Source organism: Phacochoerus africanus, chromosome 1, assembly GCF_016906955.1.
Source record: "Phacochoerus africanus isolate WHEZ1 chromosome 1, ROS_Pafr_v1, whole genome shotgun sequence".
Classification (NCBI taxonomy): Eukaryota; Metazoa; Chordata; class Mammalia; order Artiodactyla; family Suidae; genus Phacochoerus; species Phacochoerus africanus.
The window spans coordinates 177,191,040-177,216,848 of record NC_062544.1 but is presented as its reverse complement, the minus strand read 5'-3'; the positions used below and the strand labels follow the sequence as shown (position 1 = coordinate 177,216,848).

Sequence of the window (25,809 nt, the reverse complement as noted above, 5' to 3'; positions counted from 1 at the left end):
TCCAGTCCTTTAAAGAATAAGAAATGAAAGACTATCTCACTAGACCTTCACCATAATGCAAATTTGAAATAGTAGACAAACAAACAAACAAACAAGAAAACAAACCTCTCATTGCTTTAGTTTGAATTTTTTGGATTGCTAGTAGGGAGATCATCTTTTCATCTCTTTATTTTTTTTCATATTTTTAAACAGGACTTGGTAAGGATGAGGAAGTGAATAAGAATAGATTAGTCAACTGAGCACACTGAGACTAAAAAGAAAAGAATTAAAGAAGTGTGGGCTTTAGAGAAGAAGAGAAAGCCCATGCTACAAATAAAGCAGGATAAGAATGTGACACTTAGAGCAACTTCAGTCCATGTTTTCAAATTTTAATTGTTGCCAATATGGAACTGATGCTATAGTGATCATTTTGGTTATAGCCTGAATATGCTGTCCCCAAAGGACAAGAGGAAGGGGGCTGATTTATAAAGGGACAGATTGGCTGAGTATGGCCAGTTGTGTAAAGACTAGAAATGAAAGTGACAAATTTAGAATTGATCTGAGCCAGCAGCAATACCTAAAGGATTTCAGTCTATGGATGACAGAATGAGGGATTCCAGGTGGAGATGTTAGTTTGGAGATGTTGCTTGAGGTTACAAGTTATAGGGTCTAGTTACCAAGAAGAATCTGACAATAACCAAATAGGTTTTTAGGACATAAATCTAACAATGCGAATTTCAGCAGCCAGTGCTAGTTCTCTATGCGCATGTAAGACATAATCAGAAAACCAAAACAGAAGCCTAGAGCTAGGAGTAGGTACTGGTAGGGGAAAAGAAAAAATTGGGAAGCTTTTGACATAGTATGCATGATAATGCCTAGGGCTTAATCAAAACATATCCAAAATTTATGTCAGGGAGATAATGTCTTTAGTCTCAACGACTAGAGCTGTGCACAGCCTGAGAAGGCAGGGGCTAACAATTTTAAAAGTGTGATTTATAGTCTTTAAAATTAGGAAAGCAATACATATTCATTGTTGACACTTTAAAAAATAGAGCAAAGTCCAAAAACAAAAATCAATGCAATTTTTTTCATGCTCTAAGAGCATTTCCTTTGTAAATAGTAAACAAAATACTTATTTTATTTGCCAGAAGTTCATAATTGAATAATTTCAAGTAATCTTTCATACTCTTATATCATCTTCTTCTTTTTGGGGGGCTGGGGGGACCTGCACTTGCAGCACGTGGAAGTTCCCAGGCCAGGGATCAAACCCGTGCCATAGCAGTGAGCTGCAGCAATGAGACAATGCCATGTCCTTAACCTGATGAGCCACCAGGGAACTCCTCTTACATTATCTTTGCAAAAATAGAAAAATTATAAGATGAATTAATATTCCTCTGCTTTTAAGGATGTGGTCAAATGCAGATTCTATAATTTTATGAGAAAAAGGTAAATATTTAAAAGTAAAAATTATGCTTTTACATGAGAACTAAGAGCTATTTTAATCTTATAAGATTTCAAATTCTGTTTTTACCTTTTAATTTCCTATTTGTCTAATATACATCATAAGCATGGTTAGGAAGTTCCAGAAGCAATTGAAAGTGTACACAGAAGCAAATAAATCTGAAGTAGTTTGGCAAATGTATAGAATTTTTAAAAAGCAAATAATACATATGCTGGTGAAAGTCACATTATCATTACCTTCTCCCTCCAGTTATCATAACTCAGCAGCTTCTGTCTCAGGGTTTCCTGCAGCTGCTCGATGTTTTTCTGATGTGAAATCAGCATTGATGCCCTGAAAACCATAAGCATGACAAAAGAGTCAAGACTCACCCCTAACCCTCTTCCTAAGTTGCAGTTCCTGGCTTAGAGAATATTATTTCACAACTCAGTCTGTATATTCTCTTAAGTAATATATATATATACTGCCACTACATACCATTTTTACTATTGTTAACAGCAATTTACAAACACTGCCAACAAGGTAAGTAGTTTCTCAGGCTCAATTTTTGCTTAATAAGTAATACTACTTTTGCATGAAATAGTAACATGTGGAGTCACAAATATAATAAAATACTATACACTGTGGTTCCAAAGTTTATGACTAAATCTAACATTAGACATTATTTTATGTCTTTAAAAAAGGAAAATACGTTGTGATACGCTTCAAAATCAGCACATTTGTGGTTCCTGCTATGATTTATTTTTCTTTTATTTATCACAAGTGCTGAAAGGAACAGAATTAACTAGAGAGTAATGTCTGAGGTGTGGCATAACACAAAACATACTAGAAAATAGAAAATGCAAAGAACATTTTAATATTTTAATCCATGTAAATGGATCTTGAAGCTTAGTGTGTGATCCTCTGGGTGGAAGTAAATGTGGGAAATTCATGAGAACATTTCACAGGGGTACTGAACTTAAGCCTGTAAATATCATGATAGGTGGCAAAAACATACCTGCTGAGTGAGTCTCCCCCTCTATCCCTGTCTATAATCACCATGACCCTTCTTATTTTCTATATAGATGATTCTTCTCCATTGCTTGTTCCTCTTTTGAATACCTTTATTTTCCATCATTATCCTCTTCCATTTAGTTCTGACTTCTTCTCTCAAACTTCTGACTTTCATTGATAACTGCCTGTTAGACATCTCCACCCTAATGACCCATCAACACTAAAGATTCCACAGTGAAAAAAAAAAAATCACCATCATCTCCTGCAGTCTTGCCTTTACTTTTTTTTAATATATTTTTTTCTATTATAGCTGATTTAGAGTGTTCTGTCAACTTCTACTGTACAGCAAACTAACCCAGTCATACATATGTATATATACATTCTTTTTCTCACATTATCCTCCATCATGCTCCATCACAAGTTACCAGATATAGTTCTCTGTGGTATACAGCATTGTCTTTCCTTTTGACTTCTGAAACCTTCAGCAGTCAAAATCTTTAGGTTTAAATTCCTGAGTCATCTTCTACTCTTCCTTCTTTTTATTCTACCACATCCATTGCATAACAAGTTCTATATATTCTACTCCTTGGTGCACCTCAAAATACTTCCTCCGTTCCTTTCCCACTACCAGCAGTTAGGGTTCTTGACTTTACTTCCTACCTACAGTATTATAATAGACTATCATTCTATCTCTTGATCTCTGTTCTAGCCTCACTCTTAGAATATTATCAAACATTTGTTTTTACCCTAATAAAAGCAGTGCCTACATTTCTAGGCTGGAAAAAAAAGGGACATAGATATAAGACACATTTGACCAGGATTATGAATATCATTTGCGGGAAAATGATTGAAAAGAACTAAATTTCCCAGACTTTTTTCCCAGAAATGTGTCAGCTTAGTTATCTTGATGGACCCAGTAGTTATGCTGCCAGCCATACAGGAAGTCTGAATGGACTAGTTACCTTGATAACTTTCCTACTGAAAATTTTTTTACTTACCAAAGCAAGTAATTTTTTTTTTGTCTTTTTAGGGCCGCACTTGCAGCATATGGAGGTTCCCAGGCTAGGGGTCTAATCGGAGCTACAGCTGCTGGCCTATTCCAGAGCCGCAACAATGCCACATCCGTGCCATATCTGCAACCTACACCACAGCTCATGGCAATGCTGGATCCTTAACCCACTGAGCGAGGTCAAGTATCAAACCCACAACCTTATGGTTCCTAGTTGGATTTGCTTCCACTGCACCATGATGGGAACTCCTGGTAATTTTTTTTACTTACTAAAGAAATCTTAAAATTCATCAATGATCTGGACAAAAAGTGAAGAAGATGCTGGGAATGAAAATCAAGTGAAGGAACTGAAAAAGGTTATCAGTGGAAAACTACTGAAATCTGAATAAAGTCTGTAGGTTAGTTAATTGTATCATACCAATGTTAATTTCTTAGTTTTTACAGATGTGCCATGATTATAAAAAAATTGACCAAAGGGAAACATCGACCCTCGGTACTGTCTCTGTAAACTTTTCTGTAAATACAAAATTACTGCAAACTAAAGGTTTAAAAAAAATGAGGTGAAAGAAAGAAACTCAATAAGAAGTAGAGCATTGAAGCCAACTCTCACCTTGAAGGTACTTTCCAATTTTGATAAACTTGAAAATATCATAGCCATGAAGGGCACTGGAGTCAGGAGAGAAAGGAAGAGCCCATGAGGAAACACCTGCATAAAACTACATCTCAAAGAGTGACATATTCAGAATGTCATTTTTGTTATACTACATGTCAGCATATGATATTCACATTCAGTATGTATAAAATGCAAATGAAATTTTCTATCAAGGCACAAAAAGGAAATTACCAGCTTTGAATGTTGGTGCTAGGTGGAAGGGAAAATACAAATCTCCCACAAGAATTTGTAAACACAAGCCAATCCCAATGCAGGTTTATATCTTGAATTCATACTACCTGAGTGGTGAAAAAGCTTCATACTGAGAAGATATCTTAAAATGGTACTAAGCTTGCCTCCAGAAGAGTGGAAGGAAAAACATCAATATGTTGGGAAGAAATCTATCTTCAACCTGAGACTCAAACAATTTCTAGAGATAAAATTCAAGACTTATGAAATCAAAATTTTATTTATTTATTTATTTATCTATTTGTCTATGTATTGCTTTTTAGGGCTGCACCCATGGCATATAGAAATTCCCAGGCTAGGGGTCAAATTGGAGCTACAGCTGCCAGCCACAGCCACAGCAGTGCAGGATTCAAGGTGTCTATGACCTACACCACAGCTCATGGAAATGCTGGATCCTTAACCCACTGAGCAAGGCCAGGGACTGAACCTGCATTCTTATGGATACTAGTTGGGCTCCTTACTGCTGAGCCACAAAAGTAACTCTGAAATCATCATGTTAAAAGTCACAAAATTATTTTTTAAAAAGCCAGTAAGAGGAAGAATTAGAAGACACAAATGATAGCATAATCAAACTTACAAATTCTAAAGTACTGAATTTTCAGATATAGACTATAAAATAAGAAAGCTCCATATGTTTTAAGAATTAAAAGATTAATTTAAATGACTAGTAAAACCTGAAAAGAACCAAACTTGTAGAAATGAAATATATAATAACTGAAATCAGTAGATGGTCCTATAGCAGATCACTCACACCTAAAAAATGAAGTAATAAACTGAAAGGGATATTCAAAGAAATTATACAAGAGGTGCAGTACATGAAGTCAAAAATATGGAAAATATAAAAGAGGTTGATATATGGAGGACAGAGTAAAAAGATCTAACAGCTATCTATTTATCATCAGAAGCAAGGGAGAGAAAGGATATTACAGACTGATGAAACACCAACCACAAATCTCAGAAGCCCAAAGGATTCCAAACAATTCAAGTAAAAAGAAATCTCATATCCTGTTCCTGGTAGTGAAAATGAAGAATATCAAAGTTAAAGAGATCTTAAAAGAAGCTGGAGAGGAGTTTCTATCGTGGCTCAGTGGTTAGCGAAACCAACTAGTAACCATGAGGTTGCCGGTTCAATCCCTGGTTTTGCTCATTGGGTTAAGGATCTAGCATTGCTGTGAGCTGTGGTGTAGGTTGCAGATGTAACTCAGATCCCGCATTGCTGTGGCTGTGGCATAGGCTGGCAGCTGTAGCTCTGATTAGACCCCTAGCCTGGGAACCTCCATGTGCCATGGGTGCAGCCCTAAAAAGACAAAATGACAAAAAGACAAAAAAAGAAAAGAAAAGAAAAAGAAAAAGAAACTGGAGAGAGAGAGAGAGAGAGAGAGAGAGAGAAAACAACCTAAACTCAAGGAACCCAAAGGAACCTACACATATAGAAAGCTTACTTTCTAGTAGAAACAAAGAAGGCCAAAAGCAGCAAAATAATATATTCAAAGTACTATGAGAAAATAACCATCAACCTGAAGTTTGGTACCCAGCTAAACTATGTTTCAGAATGATGCAGTTTTGAATTATTTTGAGTTCTAAAATAGTGAAGTACAACAATTATTGTTTCAATGTTGCCTTTAACCTTTTATAGAGAAGAATTTATAATTTATTCAAAGTTTTAAAAATGGAAATCAGTATTTAAAACTGTGGACAAATAACAAAATTTTTTTTCATATTTATTTATATATCTTGGTCTTTTTAGGGCTGTATCTATGGCATATGGAAGTTCCCAGGCTAGAGGTTGAATCAGAGCTCAGCTGCCAGCCTATGCCACAGCCACTGCAATGCCAAATCTGATTTTTTGATGGGGTTGTGTTTTTTTTGGTATGGAGATACAGAATGTGTTTATACATTTTTGAAATTAATCCCTTGTGAGTCGATTCATTTGCAAAGATTTTCTCCCATTCTGTGGGTTGTCTTTTCGTTTTGTTTAGGGTTTCCTTTGCTGTGCAGAAACTTTTAAGTTTAATGAAGTCCCATTTGTTTATTTTTGTTTTTACTGTCATTACTCTAAGAGGTGGATCTGAAAAGATGTTGCTGTCATTTATGTTGGAGAGTGTTTGGCCTATGTTTTCTTCTATGAGTTTTATAGTATCTGGTCTTATATCTAGATCTTTAATCCATTTTGAGTTTGTTTTTGTGTATGGTGTTAGGAAGTGTTCTAATTTCATTCTTTTACATGTGGCTGTCCAGTCTTCCCAGCACCACCTATTGGAGGGGCTGTCTTTTCTCCATTGTATATTCTTGCCTCCTTTGTCATAGATTAGTTGGCTGTAGGTGTGTGGGTTTAATTCTGGGCTTTCTGTCCTGTTCCACTGATCTATATTCCTGTCTTTGTGCCAGTACCATATGGTTTTGATGATTGTTGCTTTGTAGTATAGTCTGAAATCTGGGAGCCTGATTCCTCCAGCTCCATTTTTCTTTTTCAGGATGTCTTTGGTTATCCTGGGTCTTTTGTGCTTCCAAACAAACTTTAAAATATTTTGTTCAAGTTCTGTGAAAAATGTCCTTGGTAATTTGATAGGTATTGCATTGAATCTGTAGATTGCCTTGGGTAGTACAGTCATTTTGATAATATTGATTCTTCCAATTCAAGAGCATGGTATGTCCTTCCATCTATTTGTGTCGTCTTTGATTTCTTTCATCAGTGTCTTATGGTTTTCAGGGTATAGACCTTTTGTATCTTTAGGTAGGTTTACTCCCAGGTATTTAATTCTTTTGGATGAGATGGTAAATGGGATTGCTTCCCTAATTTCTCTTTCTGATCTTTCATTGTCAGTATATAGAAATGCAGTTGATTTCTGTGTATTAATTTTGTATCCTGTGACTTTGCCAAATTCATGGATGACCAGACACTATAAAACTCTTAGAGGAAAACATAGGCCAAACAGTCTCTGACATCAACAACAGCAACATCTTCTCAGATCCACCTCTTAGAGTAATGACAGTAAAATAAAAAATAAATGGGACTTCATTAAACTTAAAAGTTTCTGCACAGCAAAGGAAATCCTAAACAAAATGAAAAGACAACCCACATCTGCGACCTACACCACAGCTCATGGCAATGCCAGATCCTTAACCCACTGAGCAAGGTCAAGTATCAAACCCACAACCTTATGGTTCTTTGATGGAGAGAAAGTCAGAATCAGATGTAAGAAGACTTCAGCATTCCAAGAATGATGTCAAATGACCCCCTTCATGGTGGATTATGCACTTATTTACTACGAGATATATTTCTTCTCCAGAGATTCCTTGTTTGTGTATCAATTGTAGATTTTTGGTTTGCAGTTATTCTGAAGTTTTGATATAAGAGTCTATATGTATATAAGATTGTTTTAAGTTGTTCTCTTAATTGCAAGTGCATCTCCAGTGTCCTGCATTTGTACCCACCTCTTCTCATGAGCTCTGATTTTGGTGGTATAATTGTGCATGGATGATTTCGTATCTTTACTGTATATATACCTTTACTGGTGAGCCTTGTCATGTGTGGCATTTTTGTTTCCTGTTGCTGACTTTTCTTTTCTGCCTAGAGAAGTTCCTTTAGTATTTGTTGTAAGGCTGGTTTAGTGTTGCTGAATTCTCTCAGGTTTTGCTTATCTGTGAAGGTTTTGATTTCTCCTTCAAATCTGAATGAGAGCCTTGCTGGGTAATGTAATCTTGGTTGGAGGTTTTTTCCTTTCACCACATTAAGTATATCATGTCACTCCCTTCTGGCCTGCACGGTTTCTGCTGAAAAATCTGTCAATAACCTTATTGGGGTTCCCTTGTATGTTACTTGTTTCTTCTCCCTAGCTGCTTTCAAGATTTTCTTTGTCTTTAATTTTGGTTAGTTTGATTAATATGTGTCTTGGTATATTCCTCCTTGGGTTTATTTTATATGGTACTCGTTGTGCTTCCTGGATTTGAGTGAGTGGTTCCTTTCCCATGTGAGGGAAGTTTTCGGCTATTATCTCTTGGAATAATTTTTCTGTCTCTTTCTTTCTTTATTCTCCTTCTGGCACCCCTATAATATGGATGTTGGTGCGTTTCACATTGTCCCAGAGTTCTCTGAGACTCTCTTCATTTGTTTTCAATCTTCTTTCTGTTCTGCATCCATAATTTCCACTAATCTGTCCTCCACCTCGCTTATTCGTTCTTCTGCCTCCTGTATTCTGCTGTTAGCTGCTTCTGGTGAATTTTTTTATTTCAGTTATTGTATTTTGCATCTCTTCTTGTTTAAGTTTTATATCTTGTATCTCTTTGGTTAGTGTTTCCTGTAAGTTATCCATCTTTGCCTCCAGTTTATTCCCAATGTCTTGCATCATCTTCAGCATCAACAATCTAAAGTCTTTTTCCTGGATGCTGAGAATCTCCTCATCACTTAGCTGATTTTCTGGGGTTTTTCCTTTCTCCCTCATCTGAGTTATAGTTCTTTGTCTTTTCATTTTTATGGTTTTTGGTGTGGTGACCTTTTTACAGATAATAGAGTTGTATGCTCTCTTACTTCTGGTGTTTGCCCCCCTTGTGGCTGAAGTCAGTATGGGGGCTTGCTGTAGGCTTCCTGATGGGAGGGGCTGAGGCCTGCGCACTGGTAGGTGGAGCTGATTCTAATCCCTCTGGTGGGTGGGGCTTAGTCTCTGGATGGGATTAGAGGCAGCTGTGTACCTGAGGGGTCTTTAGGCAGCCTGTTTACTGATGGGTGGGGCTGTGATCCCACCTGGATTGTTGTTTGCCCTGGGGCTTCTCAGTAGTGACTGATTGGTGGGGCCAGATTTCCCCAAAATGGCCACCCCAGAGAAAGGCAGCTGCTGAATATTCCAGATAGCTTTGCCTTCAATATCCTTCCCTCACAACAAGCCACATTCACCCCTGTTTTCCCAGGATGTCCTCCAAGAACTGCAGTCAGGTTTGACCCAGATTCCTATGGAGAACTCACTCTGCCCTGGGACCCAGTGCTCGTGAAAGTCCATGTGCGTCTTTTAAGAATGGGGTCTCCATTTCCCCCAGTCCTGTGGGGCTCCTGTGCACAAGCCCCACTGGCCTTCAATGCCAGATGCTCCAGGGGCTCCTTCTCCCAGTGCCTGGTCCCAGCACGTGAGGGTTTGATGTGGGGCTCAGAACTCTCACTTCTGTAGGTGAGTCTCTGTGAACCAGTTAGTTTTCAGTCCGTGGAGCTTCCCACCCTGGAGGTATGGGGTTGTTTATATCATGCAATTGCTCCTCCTACCTCTTGAGGCCTCCTCTTTTTCTTCTGGAGTAGGGTATCTTTTTTAAGGTTTCTGGTCCATTTGGGTGGAGACTGCTCAGCTTTTAGTTGTGAATCTTGTTGTTTTTAGGAGAGAAGTTGAGCTCCAGTCCTTCTATTCCACCATCTTAATCCTCTCTCTATGCCTAAATGTCTTTTATTTTGATGTGAGCTTACTCCAGTTATTGAATGTTTAGCATATAATTAGTACCTTCCAGAATTGAAGTTATCCTAAAAAGCCACTAGGAAACTCATCCTTTTATTATTCAACTGCAATAAATAAATATGTATAATGATCACAACTTAAAATGTACAATTATTTTTCTTCTGTAAATATGTATTATTATGAGAAATAAAGAATGGCAGGATCATTGCTTTCATTTTAAAAAAGGATGAAGCTGAAATAAATCATGCTTAGAAAAATAAAATCTAAGTGTTTACTGCCAGCCTGAGGACTTCTAAAAATACGCTTTGCAGGAACGGATATGATCTCAGAAGGAAGGTCAGGCAATCAGGAAACAAAGTGGGGAGCAAAGAAACTGGCAAACACACAGGCAGGGCAAACTTCTTGTGTGCGATCAGGATAGTTGTGCAGGGCGCATGTTTTGAAGGGAGCCCTGCACTTCAGGTTTAATGCTCTGTGGTCACCCCTGTGCTGAGTCTGGGGCAGGGGCCCTGGGTGCCTGTGACAGCCTGCATCCTTGTTATGATATCTATGTGCCCAAGGGAACACAAGATTCAACAGCAAACAAACAAACAAATCATGACAAGTTGAGAGAGAGATGGGAAGGAAAGGAAAAAAATCTTCTTTCTGTTTTTTTGAACAAGGGGCCCTACACTTTCATTTTGCACTGGACCTTAAAAATTATGTAGCCAGCCCTGCATATAGGTACTTGTAAATAAATACCATCTGTATAAAATATTAATTTTGACTGTGTGTAATTAGTAGGGCTAACAAAAAGATAGAACTAGAACACTAGACAAAAAAAGGAGAACGTATGCCAGGATGGCAACTATCAGAGCTCAAGTGCTCTTTGGTCCTTGCATTACTGAAGATAAGTTTGAGATATTAATTTTAGACTTAATTAAGCCTGGATTGTAAAATTTCAAAAGTAACCACTTAAAGAATAGAAATAGTATATGCCAACTGAGGAAAATGCACTAAGAAAATAAAAGAAACTCCAACAATACTGCCCCTGCTCAAGGCCCAAAAGGAGAAAAGAGTGCAGAAAAAGAAGGAGGAATAGAAAGCTTAAAGTAACAACCATAATAATGGTAAATAAACTAAACTCATGAGTTAAAAGAGAGAAGCAGGCATAATAAAAGAAAAACCCTAGTATATGCTCTTTATAAAAGACATTCTTAAAACATAAAGACAAAAGTTTTCCTGTTTTTGGATAAGATATAACAGGGAAATATTAAGAAAAGGAAGTATGCAATCATGTTAATTATCAGACAAGTGGACTTTAAGACAAAATTTATTACTCTAGGCTGATAATGCTAATAGGTTAATTTACCATGAATATTCTAAACTTCTAAGCACCTATTAGAATAGCCTCAAAATATATAAAGCAAAACTTTAAGGATAAATTGTCAAACCTGCACCATAGTGATAGAATTAAACATAGCTACCTTAGTTATAGAAAGTCAATCTGGGACCACCGTATGAGGCATGGGAGGTGTACACTGCACAGCTCCAGGATGTTATGCAAATATCCCTCCTATTATGTATAATGTAGCAACCCAGAGTCAAGCAGACTAATAATTCAGTAAAAATATAGAGGACATAAACAGTGCAAATAAGATTGATTTAAGATACATTGTTTTCAGGTAGCCAATTAGAAAAATACATAATATGTTCCAGCTTACACGGAACTGACCACATACTACACCAGAAAGTAAATTTCAACAAATTTTAAATAACTGTTATACTATAAACCTGTATAGTCCAATATGGTAGCCACTAGTCACATGTAGCTACTGAGACTTTAAAGTGTAACCAGTCCTGGAGTTCCCTTGTGGCTCAGGAGATGAAGGATCCAGAATTGTCACTGCTGTAGCTCAGGTTCAATCCCTGGCCCAGGAACTTCTGCATGCTTCTGCATACACACCAGACTTGAAAATAGTATCAAAAAAATCTAAAATGTCTTATAATTTAAAAAGGTGATTGCATATTTAAATAATTTGGATATATTGTGTTAAGTAAAATATATTAAGATAAATTTTACCTGTTTATTTTGACTCATTTAATTCGGCAATTAAATTTTTGAAAATTACATATGTGGCTCACATTATACTTCTCCTGAACAGCACTGTTATAATCTGTATTCTCTGAAAACAAAGAAATGTCAGTACCAAAATATAAATATCTTCATGTGTTTGGAAATTTAAAAAAATGTTTTTAAATAGTTCATGGATCAAATGAAAAATCATATATGATACTTTAAAATACTTTGAATCAAAAATAATGAAATTATTAGAGATTTTGCCCTGTTGAGGGACAACTTTCTCAACTTCCTATCCATAGAAGATTTGGAGGAGAAATGGTTTCAAGAGAATTTAAAAAAAAAAACCTCCAGATTTATTGAGATATAATTGACAAACAACAAGCTACATGTTTATACACTTGGATGACTGTTGACATATGTATAAACCTATGTATGCGAAACCATCACTGCAATCAAAATAATAAATATATGTATCATCCTCCAAAGTTTCCCCATGCCCTTTTTTAATCCCTCACTCCTGTCTTCTCCACCCCAGCAATCACGAGTTTGCTTTCTGTGACTATATTAGTCTGCACTTTCAGAATTCTATAAAAATTCTCTATATATCACACAGTATATTCTTTTTTGTGTGTCTGGTATCTTTCACTTAGCATAATTCCTTTTATTTTAGTTAATTAAAAATTTTTTGGGGGGCCATATCCATGACACGCAGAAGTTCCTGGGTCAGAGATTAAACCTGTGCCATGGCAGTGACAAACACCAGTCCTTGGCCCCCCGAGCCACCAGGGAATTCCAAGTCTTCTATAGACTTACTAATTTTTCTGTTTACTTGTTTTATGTATTGTTAAAATAGAGTTATTGAAACAGTAATTATAAATTTGTCTATTTTTCCTGTAGTTCTATCAGTTTTTGATCATGTATTTTTAAGCTCTGTTATTAGATGTGCAAGCATTTAGAATTCTTATGTCCTCCTGATGATTTGGTCCATTTATTATTAAATGAAATGAATTTATTTATTCCTGGTTATAGTCTTTGTTCTAAAATATACCTCGCTTGATATTAATAAACACATTCTAGCTTCTTTTGATTACTGTCAGCATGTTTTTCCATTCCTTTACTTTTAGCCTTCTGTGTCTTTACCTTTAAAATACATTTCCTGGGAGTTCCCGTCATGGCTCAGTGGAAACCAATCTGACTAGGATCCATAAGGACACAGGTTCAATCCCTGGCCTTGCTCAGTGGGTTAAGGATCCAGCATTCCTGTAAGTTACGGTGTAGGTCAGATATGGCTTGGATCTGGTGTCGCTGTGGTTGTGGTGAAGGCCAGTGGCTACAGTTCCGATTCGACCCCTAGCCTGGGAACCTCCATATGCCTCAGATGTGGCCCTAAAAAGACCGAAAAAAAAAAAAAAAAGCAGGAAGAAGCAAAGAATGAATTCTCCCCTGGAGCCTCCAGAAAGAACCAGCCCTACTGACATCTTGACTTTAGCCTCTTAACACTCATTTGGACTTCTAAGCCCCAAAGCTGTAAAAGTTTGTGTTATTTTAAGTTGCTAAGCTTGTGGTAATTGTTACAGCAGCTAGTCTACCTTCAGGTATAAGATTAGAATCCTATAATAGTAACCTTGATAAAATAAGGAGCAGCAGTCACTGGAAATAAAGTAACGCTTCAACTGGTTTTCAAAATACCAGTATCATAAAATGGATGTGACTGGTTATATGCTTGCTGGAAGTGGCTAGACAGCAGAGTCCTGGCAATTTAATACACTTTATTTCTTAAGCCAGATTTTGTATTTGAAAAGAACTCTTACTCACTAGAAAATTACAATGAGCATTTCCAAACGGGAGCCCACGAGTATATTACAAGTTACCTTTACTACAAAGTGGGTGGTCCTGAATATTTGAGATGCTTGAATTTCAGTCTCCCTGGAGATAGTTATAATTTTGATACCAACAGAAGTAGAATCTATTCCATATATATCCCTCTGACGGACCCAGTAGGAAACATTGCTGACATATGTAACTTTTTAGAACAAAAACTGTGAATGTCTAGTAGATTATAGAAGGTAAAATATAGTAAGCTAAGGTCCAAGCTAATGTTAATGTTAAGTGATAATCATTCACTAAATTGACAAAGAGTCCTGAAGTTCCTCATGACATTTCCACAAAGCATAAGGTGTTTTGAGCAAACTGTTGTAAAATTTATCAACTTGTGTGTAATAATAATGTTGCTTAATATTATAGCTACAGAAATGAGGACCTTCATATATCTTTGATTCCTGCTGAGCCTCTGTTCCTGACATTTCAGTGTGATTCTTAAATGAGACAAGGCAGAAAGAATGATTATACATGATGTTACAAACACACTGTCCTTGATTAGCATGGGGTGGGCACTGAGTAGTGTATACAGAGATGATTATATGTGTGAAGATAATCTTTATTCCAAAAATAAAAATCACACATATAGTATGCTCAAGAAAGAGCTTGCGCATTATTCAGGATATAAAACCATCTTAAGACACTGATAAAGAAAAAGCTGTCTTGTTTTGAAAGAAACTATAAAGGATCAACTTTGACTTTAGTGAGACTTTCTGATAGAAATATAGAGGAATTATAAGATATAAAATATTGCTAGAGGCCCAGTCCATATTTTCTCAGGTCATAAAAAGCTAAAAATATGCAGCTCTTTTTGAATATCATACAGATATCCAATTTCTCCTTCAGAACCTGTTCTAGAGATATTGATGCTGTAGAATTGCAGGAAACAAAAGAGATTCACATCCTCTATTTGGATTTAACTAAGAATCCAATAAAGAAGATCATTACTAGAAACCAGGAGTTTGAATTGATTTTTGGAAAGACAGAAGCTGACTTGCTATCAGACAATGGGAGCTTCTGAGTTTTACATCCTGTGATCAGTGGTTTGGCTGGGATTAAATTCATTCCCATTCATTCATCCAGCAAATATTTATTGTACCCACTATGTGTCAGGCACTGTATTAGTCTCTGGGGATATAGTGGTTCTTTCTTGCCACTCATTAGAAATATATTAATGTAATTCCTTAATTTTTAGAAGAAGCAAAGATAGTGAGTAATAAATGACTCTCTAAAGTGACATGACTCATAAGAGGCAAAGTTGGTTCAAGTTTATACAAGCCTAGGGCTCCCTACCCTGAAATTTCATCACATATTTAAAAATAATAACATTTTTGGAGTTGGCACAATATGCAAATTAGTATCTACTCACAATTAAGAGTATTTATTTTAAAAACTTTAACTTCTAAATTCTTAAGACCACAAAGAAAATGAGAATCTAATTTCTTACATACATGAAAAAAATGTAGATTCCTTAATTGTAGTTAAAAACATAACTGCAAACAAATGTCAAACCATAATGCCAAATGACAGCTTTAAATTCTATTTCACAAGTTGTTCTTTTAGAGATGTATTCACATTGTCAATCAGAGAGATAATTTTGATTTTGCCACAACTCCTGCCTCTGTTAAAAGCAGTGTCTGTGATATCACAAGAAGTTTGTCAAGTCTCTTACTCTGAGAGCTGTTGATAGATAGGAAATCAGAGAAAGAGGTAAATCTGGGGAAAATATCTGATAAGGTTTATTATTTTAGAATGCTATTATTTAGAACACTTCATTTCATAACTCTTTAACAGGATTGTATTGGAAATAAATCACCTCATGGACTAATCTTTACAACTCTAAGAGTAAAGCAGATTATATTGAATTCATCAGACGTTTACTGAATATCTACATCACCAGCACAGGGTATAAAGATTAATAAGATAGGATGCTTTAAAAGGTTAGCAACCTAAAGAAAGATGAAAGAGAGGGAACTAATACTTTCTGGGTACCTACAACTTCCTAGGAATGATACTAGATGCTTTAATCTTCACAAAAAGATAGATAATATTAATATCCCCATTTTACAGATAAGGAGCCTTAAAGGAGATAAATGAGCCCTCTAACGTGGTTAAGCCAGTTGTCCAAACTTGACACTGCTCAAAATGGGATTTAAATCTGTTTGCCTAAATTTAAATTTCATTCTTTTTATGAAATTAGTAGTAGTAGCCATACTACTGTGAGGTAACAGAACACTTGAAACCTTGCTTCCACATACCTTTTTATATTCTACACTTCTTATTGTTTCTAGCCTTCATGCAAGTATGACAAGCCTCATCAGAGTAACTAAACACCATGTTCCTCTTCTTCCAGGATGCGCTGTGAAATTTTTTTTTCCCCCCACTTCTGTTTTGAAGATATAGTTCCGCTTCTGATTTGCCAAGGCACTAGAAAATGGAAGACAAATGTCTCCATCTTATATTTATTAAGGGAATGGAAGAATCCTGAAAGAGTGGAAAGGTGGGTAAGAGCGAGAGGAGGGGAGGGGAGGAGGGGGCATTCTGGGTTTTCCTTGTTTCTGCAGGGGTGGGAGTCCCCTGAAAACTCAGTATTCTGTCATGACTGAGAAAGAGAAGCTAATAAAACTGAGCCCTTCAAGATAAACACTGAGGCAACTGTGCAAACTGCAGTGGAGGGAACAGGGTTATAAAGCTAGACACCAAGGAGCTTGATTTCTGTCTTTGCAAATTATGTGGCCCTGAGCAAGACATTTAGCCTTGCTTAACCTCAGTTTCCTCAAGTGTAAAATGTGGAAAATGATACTTGCTTCACGAGGGAGGGCCACAGTTCTGCTAGCCAGGGCCTTTGTGCAAATTGAATATGCCTTTCCCTCTGGGGTGGTGAATCAGAAGTGCTCCCTCTGGGTGGATGCAGACTGGAGGGACACAGGGTGTGGTAAGGAGGGAATGGCATATGTATGCAAAACAAAACAAAACAAAACAAAACAAAAGCCCCTTCCTCTGTGGTAAGTGGCAAGGAGAGTAGGGTCAAGGCTGGTGTCCTGACTACTTCTGATGAGCGTGATGCAATGATGCAGCTCACTTGGAGCAGTGTGAAGACAAGATCATGTCCACAGAAGCACTCGCAGGGATCCTCACAACTGTGACATCTGTGCAGGGTGAGTGAGAAAGCCTGAGAGGGAGAAGGGGGAGGAGAGAACAAAGGAAGGAGGGAGGAGGGGAGAGAGCCTGAAGAAGCACTAGGTCATGTTATACAGCCGAACAGGAAACTCCATGAGCCTTCCGAAATAATTTGCTAGATTTTATGCATGTTTCTCTGAGGTAAGGGTTTATAGCTGTCAGCTAAAAAAGAAGAGACATAGGATGAGGAAATTTTAAAAGTTAATGTTGTTGGGGGGGGGAATAAAATCCTTCCCCATAGCCTCAAAGATATGCTTCAGGGGAGGAGGGAGAAATTAATAAATCTCACCTAAGACAGACGAAGAGCTAGATAGCAGTACAGACATATAGTATTAATTTCACAGAATAATTTCCATGTAAGCAACTTCCCCTAACTTTGGTCACAACTAAGATTTTTCTCCAACACTCTTTACTAATCCTGCCATGTTATTGTCAAGTAGATCACAATAAATATTTTTCTCTATTTTTTTTTCTTGGACTTTACCAAGATATGTTTAACACAGCTCTTGGGGACACGTTGGGCATGGATGGTTACAAAGGGCTGCATGTCCCGACAGTAAGATGGTAGCCACACATTACTGCATAAATGAATTTCTCTAAGTGTTACATGAGGGCAGTCTCCGAGCTTAAACAGATGCGTCCTTCTGAAAGACATTTGTAAGTTGGATATAGGAAACTCCCAACACATTTTACCATAGCAATAATTTTTCATAAAAGGGAATTTAGCCTGCAGGCCAGCGCACAGAACCTTCTTTAATCCACAATACTTCTGAAGTGGCATCACAAATTCGCAGTTTTGAGCAGAGTTCTGGCCCCAGCCAAAGAGACCCTGCAGCCCAGAAGCAGGAGAGCTGAGGGCTCCCTTTACACAGAGTTTAAGAAACAGCCACACTTTCCTCCTGGCACTGTCCCTGGGCCTTGGTGTATTGCTCCCCATCCACCAAGGAGACCCTTTCTCTAGCCCCAGTGTGCCTGTGACTAAGCTGAATAGACCTCCTCTACACCAAGATCTGGGACATCAAAGGACCTACTTCTCTTCCTTCCAGGGGAGACTCTTCCTAACAGAGGTTTTTCAGCTGAGTGTGGAGGAGAAACCAATACATGATTAATTGAATTTGTACTAATGTATGAACTATTTCTTAGTCACTGACTCCTTTCCTGGTCCAAATTCAGAAGTTCTGCCAGTTTTTCCCCCCCCCAGGGCCAGTTCTTGCTTTTCACATTTTCTTTTTCTCCTCTTCTGAGACTACATAGCTTCTAAGACTCACATTTTCCATCATGGTCCCAATGGAAACATGGACAATGGGTCTGCTGTTGGAAGGGGTGGGGAAGAGGCAGCGTGTTGAGGAGACTGCCTATGTTTGAAAAGCCCACGCTAGCACTGTGGGAGCTTTTGGAGAGCACATCTGCAGCCTGGTTGGTTTCTGTCCTACCATGGCAGTGGTTTGGGACCTAGCTGTGTAGCAGATTCCCAGGCACTGCCTGCTCCTAATGAATCAGAATATCTGCGGGTGTTGTCAAGCAGCTCTACTTTAAGTTTTCCCTGATCTGAGGTTCCTTATTTGGAAGGACTTTCACATCTCCAACTGCTTAAGGACATCTCTATTTAGAGATCCCACTCGTGCTTCAAATCAAAGCTTCAAGAGAAATTTAATCAGCTAAGAGTTTACTGCAAGAAAGAAAGTGGAGAGAGGAAAAGTAAGTTCATGCATGAGCCTTGAGGAATGTCTACTGTCAAATGATCATAGGAGAGAAGGGCAAAGAACCAAAACAGAGACTGGAAATGGGCGAGATAACAGGTTGCCCCTGATGTCAAAGGCAGACAAAGTTTTAAGACAGGTTTAAACAGTACTGTCCAAGCCTCCAAAAGACCACTTGTTCCTCAATATGTCTTTTTTTCCCCATTCTTTCTAATTTATTTATTTGGATTTGCCAAATGTTTCACTGATGTTTTTATATCACTCAATAAATTTATTACATTTATAGTTGTACAATGGTCATCACAACCCAATTTTATAGCATTTCTATCCCAAACCCCAAGCATATCCTGTCACCCCCAAACCTGTCTCCTTTGGAAACCATAAGTTTTTCAAAGTCTGTGAGTCAGTATCTGTTCTGCAAAAAAGTTCAGTCTGTCCTTTTCAGATTCCACATTTTAAGTGATAGCATTTGATGCTGGTGTCTCATTGTCTGACTGACTTCACGTAGCATGGTAATTTCCAGGTCCATCCATGTTGCTAAAAATGCCATTCTTTCTTTCTTTTAATGTCTGAGTAATATTCCATTGTGTATATGTACATCTTCTTGATCCACTCTTCTCTCGATGGACATTTAGGTTGTTTCCATGTCTTGGCTATTGTATATAGTGCTCCAGTGAACGTTGGAGTACATGTGTCTTTGTGAGTCGTGGTTTTCTCTGGATAGATGCCCAGGAGTGGGATTGCTGGATCAAATGGTAGTTCTATTTTGAGTTTTCTGAGGAATCTCCGTACTGTTTTCCACAGTGGTTGCACCAATTTACAATCCCACCAATGGTTTAATAGGGTTCCTTTTCTCCACACCCTCTCCAGCACTTATTGTTGGTAGACTTTTTGATGATGGCCATTCTGGCTGGTGTAAGGAGGTACCTCATCGTGGTTTTGATTTGCATTTCTCTAATAATGAGTGATGTTGAATATCTTTTCATGTGTTTTTTAGGAGAATTGATTGTTTAGATCTTCTGCCCATCTTTTGATGGGGTTGTGTTTTTTTTGGTATTGAGTGGTAGGAGGTGTTTATACATTTTTGAAATTAATCCCTTGTGAGTCGATTCACAAGGGATTAATTTTCTCCCATTCTGTGGGTTGTCTTTTCGTTTTGTTTAGGGTTTCCTTTGCTGTGCAGAAACTTTTAAGTTTAATGAAGTCCCATTTGTTTATTTTTGTTTTTACTGTCATTACTCTAAGAGGTGGATCTGAAAAGATGTTGCTGTCATTTATGTTGGAGAGTGTTTGGCCTATGTTTTCTTCTATGAGTTTTATAGTATCTGGTCTTATATCTAGATCTTTAATCCATTTTGAGTTTGTTTTTGTGTATGGTGTTAGGAAGTGTTCTAATTTCATTCTTTTACATGTGGCTGTCCAGTTTTCCCAGCACCACCTATTGGAGGGGCTGTCTTTTCTCCATTGTATATTCTTGCCTCCTTTGTCATAGATTAGTTGGCTGTAGGTGTGTGGGTTTAATTCTGGGCTTTCTGTCCTGTTCCACTGATCTATATTCCTGTCTTTGTGCCAGTACCATATGGTTTTGATGATTGTTGCTTTGTAGTATAGTCTGAAATCTGGGAGCCTGATTCCTCCAGCTCCATTTTTCTTTTTCAGGATGTCTTTGGTTATCCTGGGTCTTTTGTGCTTCCAAACAAACTTTAAAATATTTTGTTCAAGTTCTGTGAAAAATGTCCTTGGTAATTTGATAGGTATTGCATTGAATCTGTAGATTGCCTTGGGTAGTACAGTCATTTTGATAATATTGATTCTTCCAATTCAAGAGCATGGTATGTCCTTCCATCTATTTGTGTCGTCTTTGATTTCTTTCATCAGTGTCTTATGGTTTTCAGGGTATAGACCTTTTGTATCTTTAGGTAGGTTTACTCCCAGGTATTTAATTCTTTTGGATGAGATGGTAAATGGGATTGCTTCCCTAATTTCTCTTTCTGATCTTTCATTGTCAGTATATAGAAATGCAGTTGATTTCTGTGTATTAATTTTGTATCCTGTGACTTTGCCAAATTCATTGATGAGCTCTAACAGTTTTCTGGTAGCATCTTTACAATTCTCTAGGTATAGTATCATGTCATGTGCAAATAGTGATTGTTTTACTTCTTCCTTTCCAATTTGGATTACTTTTAATTCTTTTTCTTCTCTGATTGCTGTGGCTAGGACTTCCAAAACTATGTAGTGACATCCTTTTCTTGTTCCTGATCTCTGTGGGAATTCTTTCAGGCTTTCATTGTTGAAAATGATGTTAGCTCTGGGGTTGTCATATATGGCCTTTGTTATGTTGAGGTAGGTTCCCTCCAGGCCCACTTTGTACAGCGTTTTTAGCAGAAATGGGTGTTGGATTTTGTCAAAGGCTTTTTCTGCATCTATTGAGAGGATCATATGGTTTTTCTTCTTCAGTTTGTTAATGTGGTGAATCACACTGGTTGATTTGTGGATATTGAAGAATGCTTGCATCCCTGGGATAAATCCCACTTGATATGATGTGTAATCCTTTTAATGTATTGTTGGATGTGGTTTGCTAGTATTTTGTTGAGGATTTTTGCATTGATGTTCATCAGTGAAATTGGCCTGTAATTTTCTTTTTTGTGGTATCTTTGTCTGGTTTTGGTATCAGGATGATGGTGGCCTCATTGAATGAGTTTGGGAGTGTCCCTTCCTCTGTGATTTTTTGGAATACTTTCAGAAGGATAGGTGTTAGCTCTTCTCTAAATGTTTGGTAGAATTTGCCTGTGAAGCCATCTGGTCCTGGACTTTTGTTTATTGGAAGTTTTTTAATCACAGTTTCAATTTCAGTACTTGTGATTGGTCCACTCATCTTTTCTATTTCATCTTGGATTAGTCTGGGAAGATTGTACTTATCTAAGAATTTGTCCATTTCTTCTAGGTTTTCCATTTTATTGGTGTATAGTTGCATGTCGTAGTCTCTTATGATCTTTAGTAATTTCTGTGATTTCCGTTGTTACTTCTCCTTTTTCATTTCTAATTTTATTGATTTGAGTCCTCTCTCTTTTTTTCTGGATAAGTCTGGCTAAGGGTTTATCAATTTTATTGATCTTTTCAAAGAACCAGCTTTTCGTTTCATTGATCTTTTCTATGGTTTTCTTCATTTCTATTTCGTTGATTCCTGCTCTGATCTTTATGATTTCTTTCCTTCTACTAACTTCAGGTCTTGTCTGTTCTTCTTTCTCTAGCTGCTTTAGATGTAATGTTAGGTTGTTTATTTGAGCTTTTTCCTGTTTCCTGAGGTAGGCTTGTATTGCTATAAACTGTCTTCTTGGAACTGTTTTTGCTGCATCCCATAGGTTTTGGATTGTCAGATCTTTGTTGTCATTTGCTTCTAGGTATTTTTAAATTTCCCCTTTTATTTCTTCAGTGATCCACTGGTTGTTTAGTAGCATGTTGTTTAGTCTCTAAGTGTTTGTATTTTTTGCAGTTTTTTTCTTTTTGTTGATTTCCAGTCATATAGCATTGTGGTTGGAAAAGATGCTTGATATGATTTCAATTTTCTTAAAGGTAATGAAGCTTGACTTGCAGCCCAAGATGTGATCAATCTTAGAGAATGTTCCATGTGCACTTGAGAAGAATGTGTATTCTGTTGCTTTTGGATGGAATGTCCTATAAATATCTATTAAGTTCATCTGGTCTAATGCTTCATTCAGGGATTGTGTTTCCTTATTGATTTTCTGTCTGGATGATCTGTCCATTGCTGTAAATTGAGTGTTAAAGTCCCCCACTATTATTGTGTTATTGGAGATTTGTCCTTTTAAGGTAGTTAGCAGTTGTCTTATATATTATGGTGAACCTATGTTGGGTGTGTAGATATTTACAATTGCTATGTCTTCATCTTGGATTGATCCTTTGATCATTATGTAGTGACCTTCCTTGTCTATTAAAATATTCTTCATTTTCAAGTCTATTTTGTCTGATATGAGTATTGCTACTCCAGCTTTCTTTTGATTCCCATTTGCATGGAACATTTTCTTCCATCCTCTAACTTTCAATTTGTATGTGTCCCTAGAAGTGAAGTGGGTCTCTTGAAGACAACATAAATATGGGTCTTTTGTATCCATTCAGCCAGTCTATGTCTTTTGGTTGGGGCATTTAGTCCATTAACATTTAAGATAATTATTGATATGTATGTTCTTATTGTCATTTTATTAATCCTTTGGATTTGTTTTCATTGCTCTTTTTTCTTCCCTTCTTTTGTTCTCTCCTCTTGTGGTCTGATGAATATCTTTAGTGTTGTATTTGAGTTGATTTTTCTTATTTGTTTGTGTATTTATTGTAGATTTTTGGTTTGCATTTACTCTGAGGTTTTGATATAAGAGTCTCTCTATGTATGAGATGGTTTTAATTGTTGGTCTCTTAATTGCAAGTGCATCTCCAGTGTCCTGCATTTGTGCACTCCTCTTCTCACAGTTTCTGATTTTGGTGGCATAATTGTGTGTGGATGACTTCATATCTTAACTGTATATATACCTTTACTGGTGAGCCCTGTCATTTGTGGTATTTTTGTTTCTGGTTGTGGCCTTTTCTTTTCTGCCTAGAGAAGTTCCTTTAGTATTTGTTGTAAGGCTGGTTTAGTGTTGCTGAATTCGCTCAACTTTTGCTTATCTGTGAGGGTTTTGATTTCTTTTTTAAATCTGAATGAGAGCCTTGCTGGGTAAAGTAATCTTGGTTGGAGCTTTTTTCCTTTCATCACCTTAAGTATATCATGCCACTCCCTTCTGGCCTGCAGAATTTCTGCTGAAAAATCTGTCAATAACCTTATCAAGGCTCCCTTCTATGTTATTTATTTCTTTTCCCTGGCTCCTTTCAATATTTCCTTGTTGTCTTTGATTTTGGTCAGTTTGATTAACATGTGTCTTGGGGTGTTCCTTCTTGGGTTTATTTTACATGGTACTTGTTGCACTTTCTGGATTTGAGTGAGTGGTTCCCTTTCCATGTTAGGGAAGTTTTTGGCTATTATCTCTTGGAATATTTTTTCTGTCCCCTTCTCTCTCTCTTCTCCTTCTGGCACCCCTATAACATGGATGTTGATGCATTTCACGTTGTCCCAGACTTCTCTGAGACTCTCTTCATTTTTTTTTTAATCTTTTTTCTCTTTTCTGTTCTGCATCCATAATTTCCACTAATCTGTCCTCCACCTCACTTATTCATTCTTCTGTCTCCTGTATTTTGCTTTTGGCTGCTTCTAGTGAATTTTTTATTTCAGTTATTGTATTTTGCATCTCTTCTTGCTTAAGTTTTAAATCTTGTATTTCTTTGCTTGATATTTCCTATAAATTATCCATCTTTGCCTGCAGTTTATTTCTAATGTCTTGCATCATCTTCAGCATCAACAGTCTAAAGTCTTTTTCCTGGAGGCTGAGAATCTCCTCATCACTTAACTGTGTTTCTGTGGTTTCTTCTTTCTCCCTTATCTCCCTCTTCTTTCTCCCTTTTCATTTTTATAGGTTTTTGGTGTGGTGACCTTTTTACAGATAATAGAGTTGTAGCCTCTCTTACTTCTGGTGTCTGCCCCCCTTGTGGCTGAAGTTGGTACATGGGCTTGTTGTAGGCTTCCTGATGGGAGGGACTGATGCCTGCCCACTGTTAGATGGAGCTGATTCTTATCCCTCTGGTGAGTGAGGCTTTATCTCTGGGTGAGATTAGAGGCAGCTGTGTACCTGAGGGGTCTTTAGGCAGCCTGTTTACTGATGGGTGGGGCTGTGATCCCACCTGGATTGTTGTTTGCCCTGGGGCTTCTCAGTGCTGATGAGTGGGGCCAGATTTTCCCAAAATGGCCACCTCCAGAGAAATGTACACTGATGAATATTCCCAAGAGCTTTGCTTCCAATGCCCTTCTCCCACAACAAACCCCATTCAGCTCCTGTTTTCCCAGGATGTCCTCTAAGAACTGCAGTCAGGTTTGACCCAGATTCCTGTGGAGACTTTGCTTTACCCTGGGACCCAGTGCTCGTAAAAGTCCATGTGCGCCTTTTAAGAATGGGGTCTCCATTTCCCCCAGCCCCATGGAGCTCCTGCACACAAGTCCCACTGGCCTTCAATGCCAGGTGCTCCCAGGGCTCTTTCTCCCAACGCCAGATCCCCAGGCATTGGGACTTGATATGGGGCTCAGAGCTCACCCCTGTAGGTGAGTCTCTGTGATACAGTTACTTTCCAGTCTTCAGGGCTTCCAACCTGGCAAGTATGGGGTTGCTTATATCATGCAATTGCCCCTCCTACCTCTTGATGTGGCCTACTCTTTGTCTTCTGGATTTGGATATCTTTTTGAAAGTTTCTGGTCCATTTGGATGAAGATTGCTCAGCATTTGGTTGTAATTTTGTTGTTTTTAGGAGAGAAGTTGAGCTCCAGTCCTATTCTACCATCTTAATCCCATCTACCTCCTCAGTATGTCTTTCTATCCTGGCTTTTATATCTCCTTCTGGCTCAACAGGGAGTAAGCCCTGGCTAGTTACTCCCACCCACTGGGTACAGATATTCAAATAACACAGTTGGAACTGGCAGAGTTTGAGTTGAATATTTTCATTATTTTCATGTCTTTTAGGCTTAACTATGCACAGAAGCTCTTGATTAATATCAAAACAGTAAATGACCTGACTTGCCCCCACTGCCCACTGCCAATCCCTTCTCCACCTAGCAGCCAGAATGGTCTTTCTACAATGTCACTCCTCTGCTTAAATCCCTTCAATATATTCTTTTCATGGCACTGAAATGAAGACCCAGGCTCCTGCAGGCCTGTGAGGCCCTGCATGACTTGGCCCTCATCCACCTCCTTCACACTTGCTAGGCCTCCAGCCATAATGCCACTTCTGAGAACTTACCAAGCTCATTCTTTGCATGTAAAGCTATTCCCTGGCCCTTGACATGGGGACCTGTACTTGTCTTCCTTTGTGTATCATTTTGGAAGTTACTTTTACAACCACCCTTTCCAAATCAGGTACCCCTGTTATCAGTTTCTACTACAGCCCCCTTTAGTTAACTTTATTATCTGTTATCATAATCTATAATTATTCTGGTTAGTTCTCTACTTTTTTTAAAACTATTTGTCTTTCCTGTTAGAATGTAAGCTTTGTGAGGACAGGGATGTTTCAGGTTCACTACTGTATCCCCAGGATAGATAGTGCCTGGCATATGGTAAATGTTCAA

General features: G+C 37.7%; 1 protein-coding gene across 1 annotated transcript in view; it reads right to left on the bottom strand.

The window, feature by feature from the left end:
- LEKR1 (leucine, glutamate and lysine rich 1) overlaps positions 1-25,809 on the bottom strand; it is a 237,110-nt gene that overhangs the window by 33,297 nt on the left and 178,004 nt on the right. Inside the window, exon 10 of the mRNA XM_047785385.1 lies at positions 1,678-1,771. Within this exon, the coding sequence (XP_047641341.1) occupies positions 1,678-1,771 (94 nt within the window). The remainder of the gene's footprint in view (positions 1-1,677; positions 1,772-25,809) is intronic.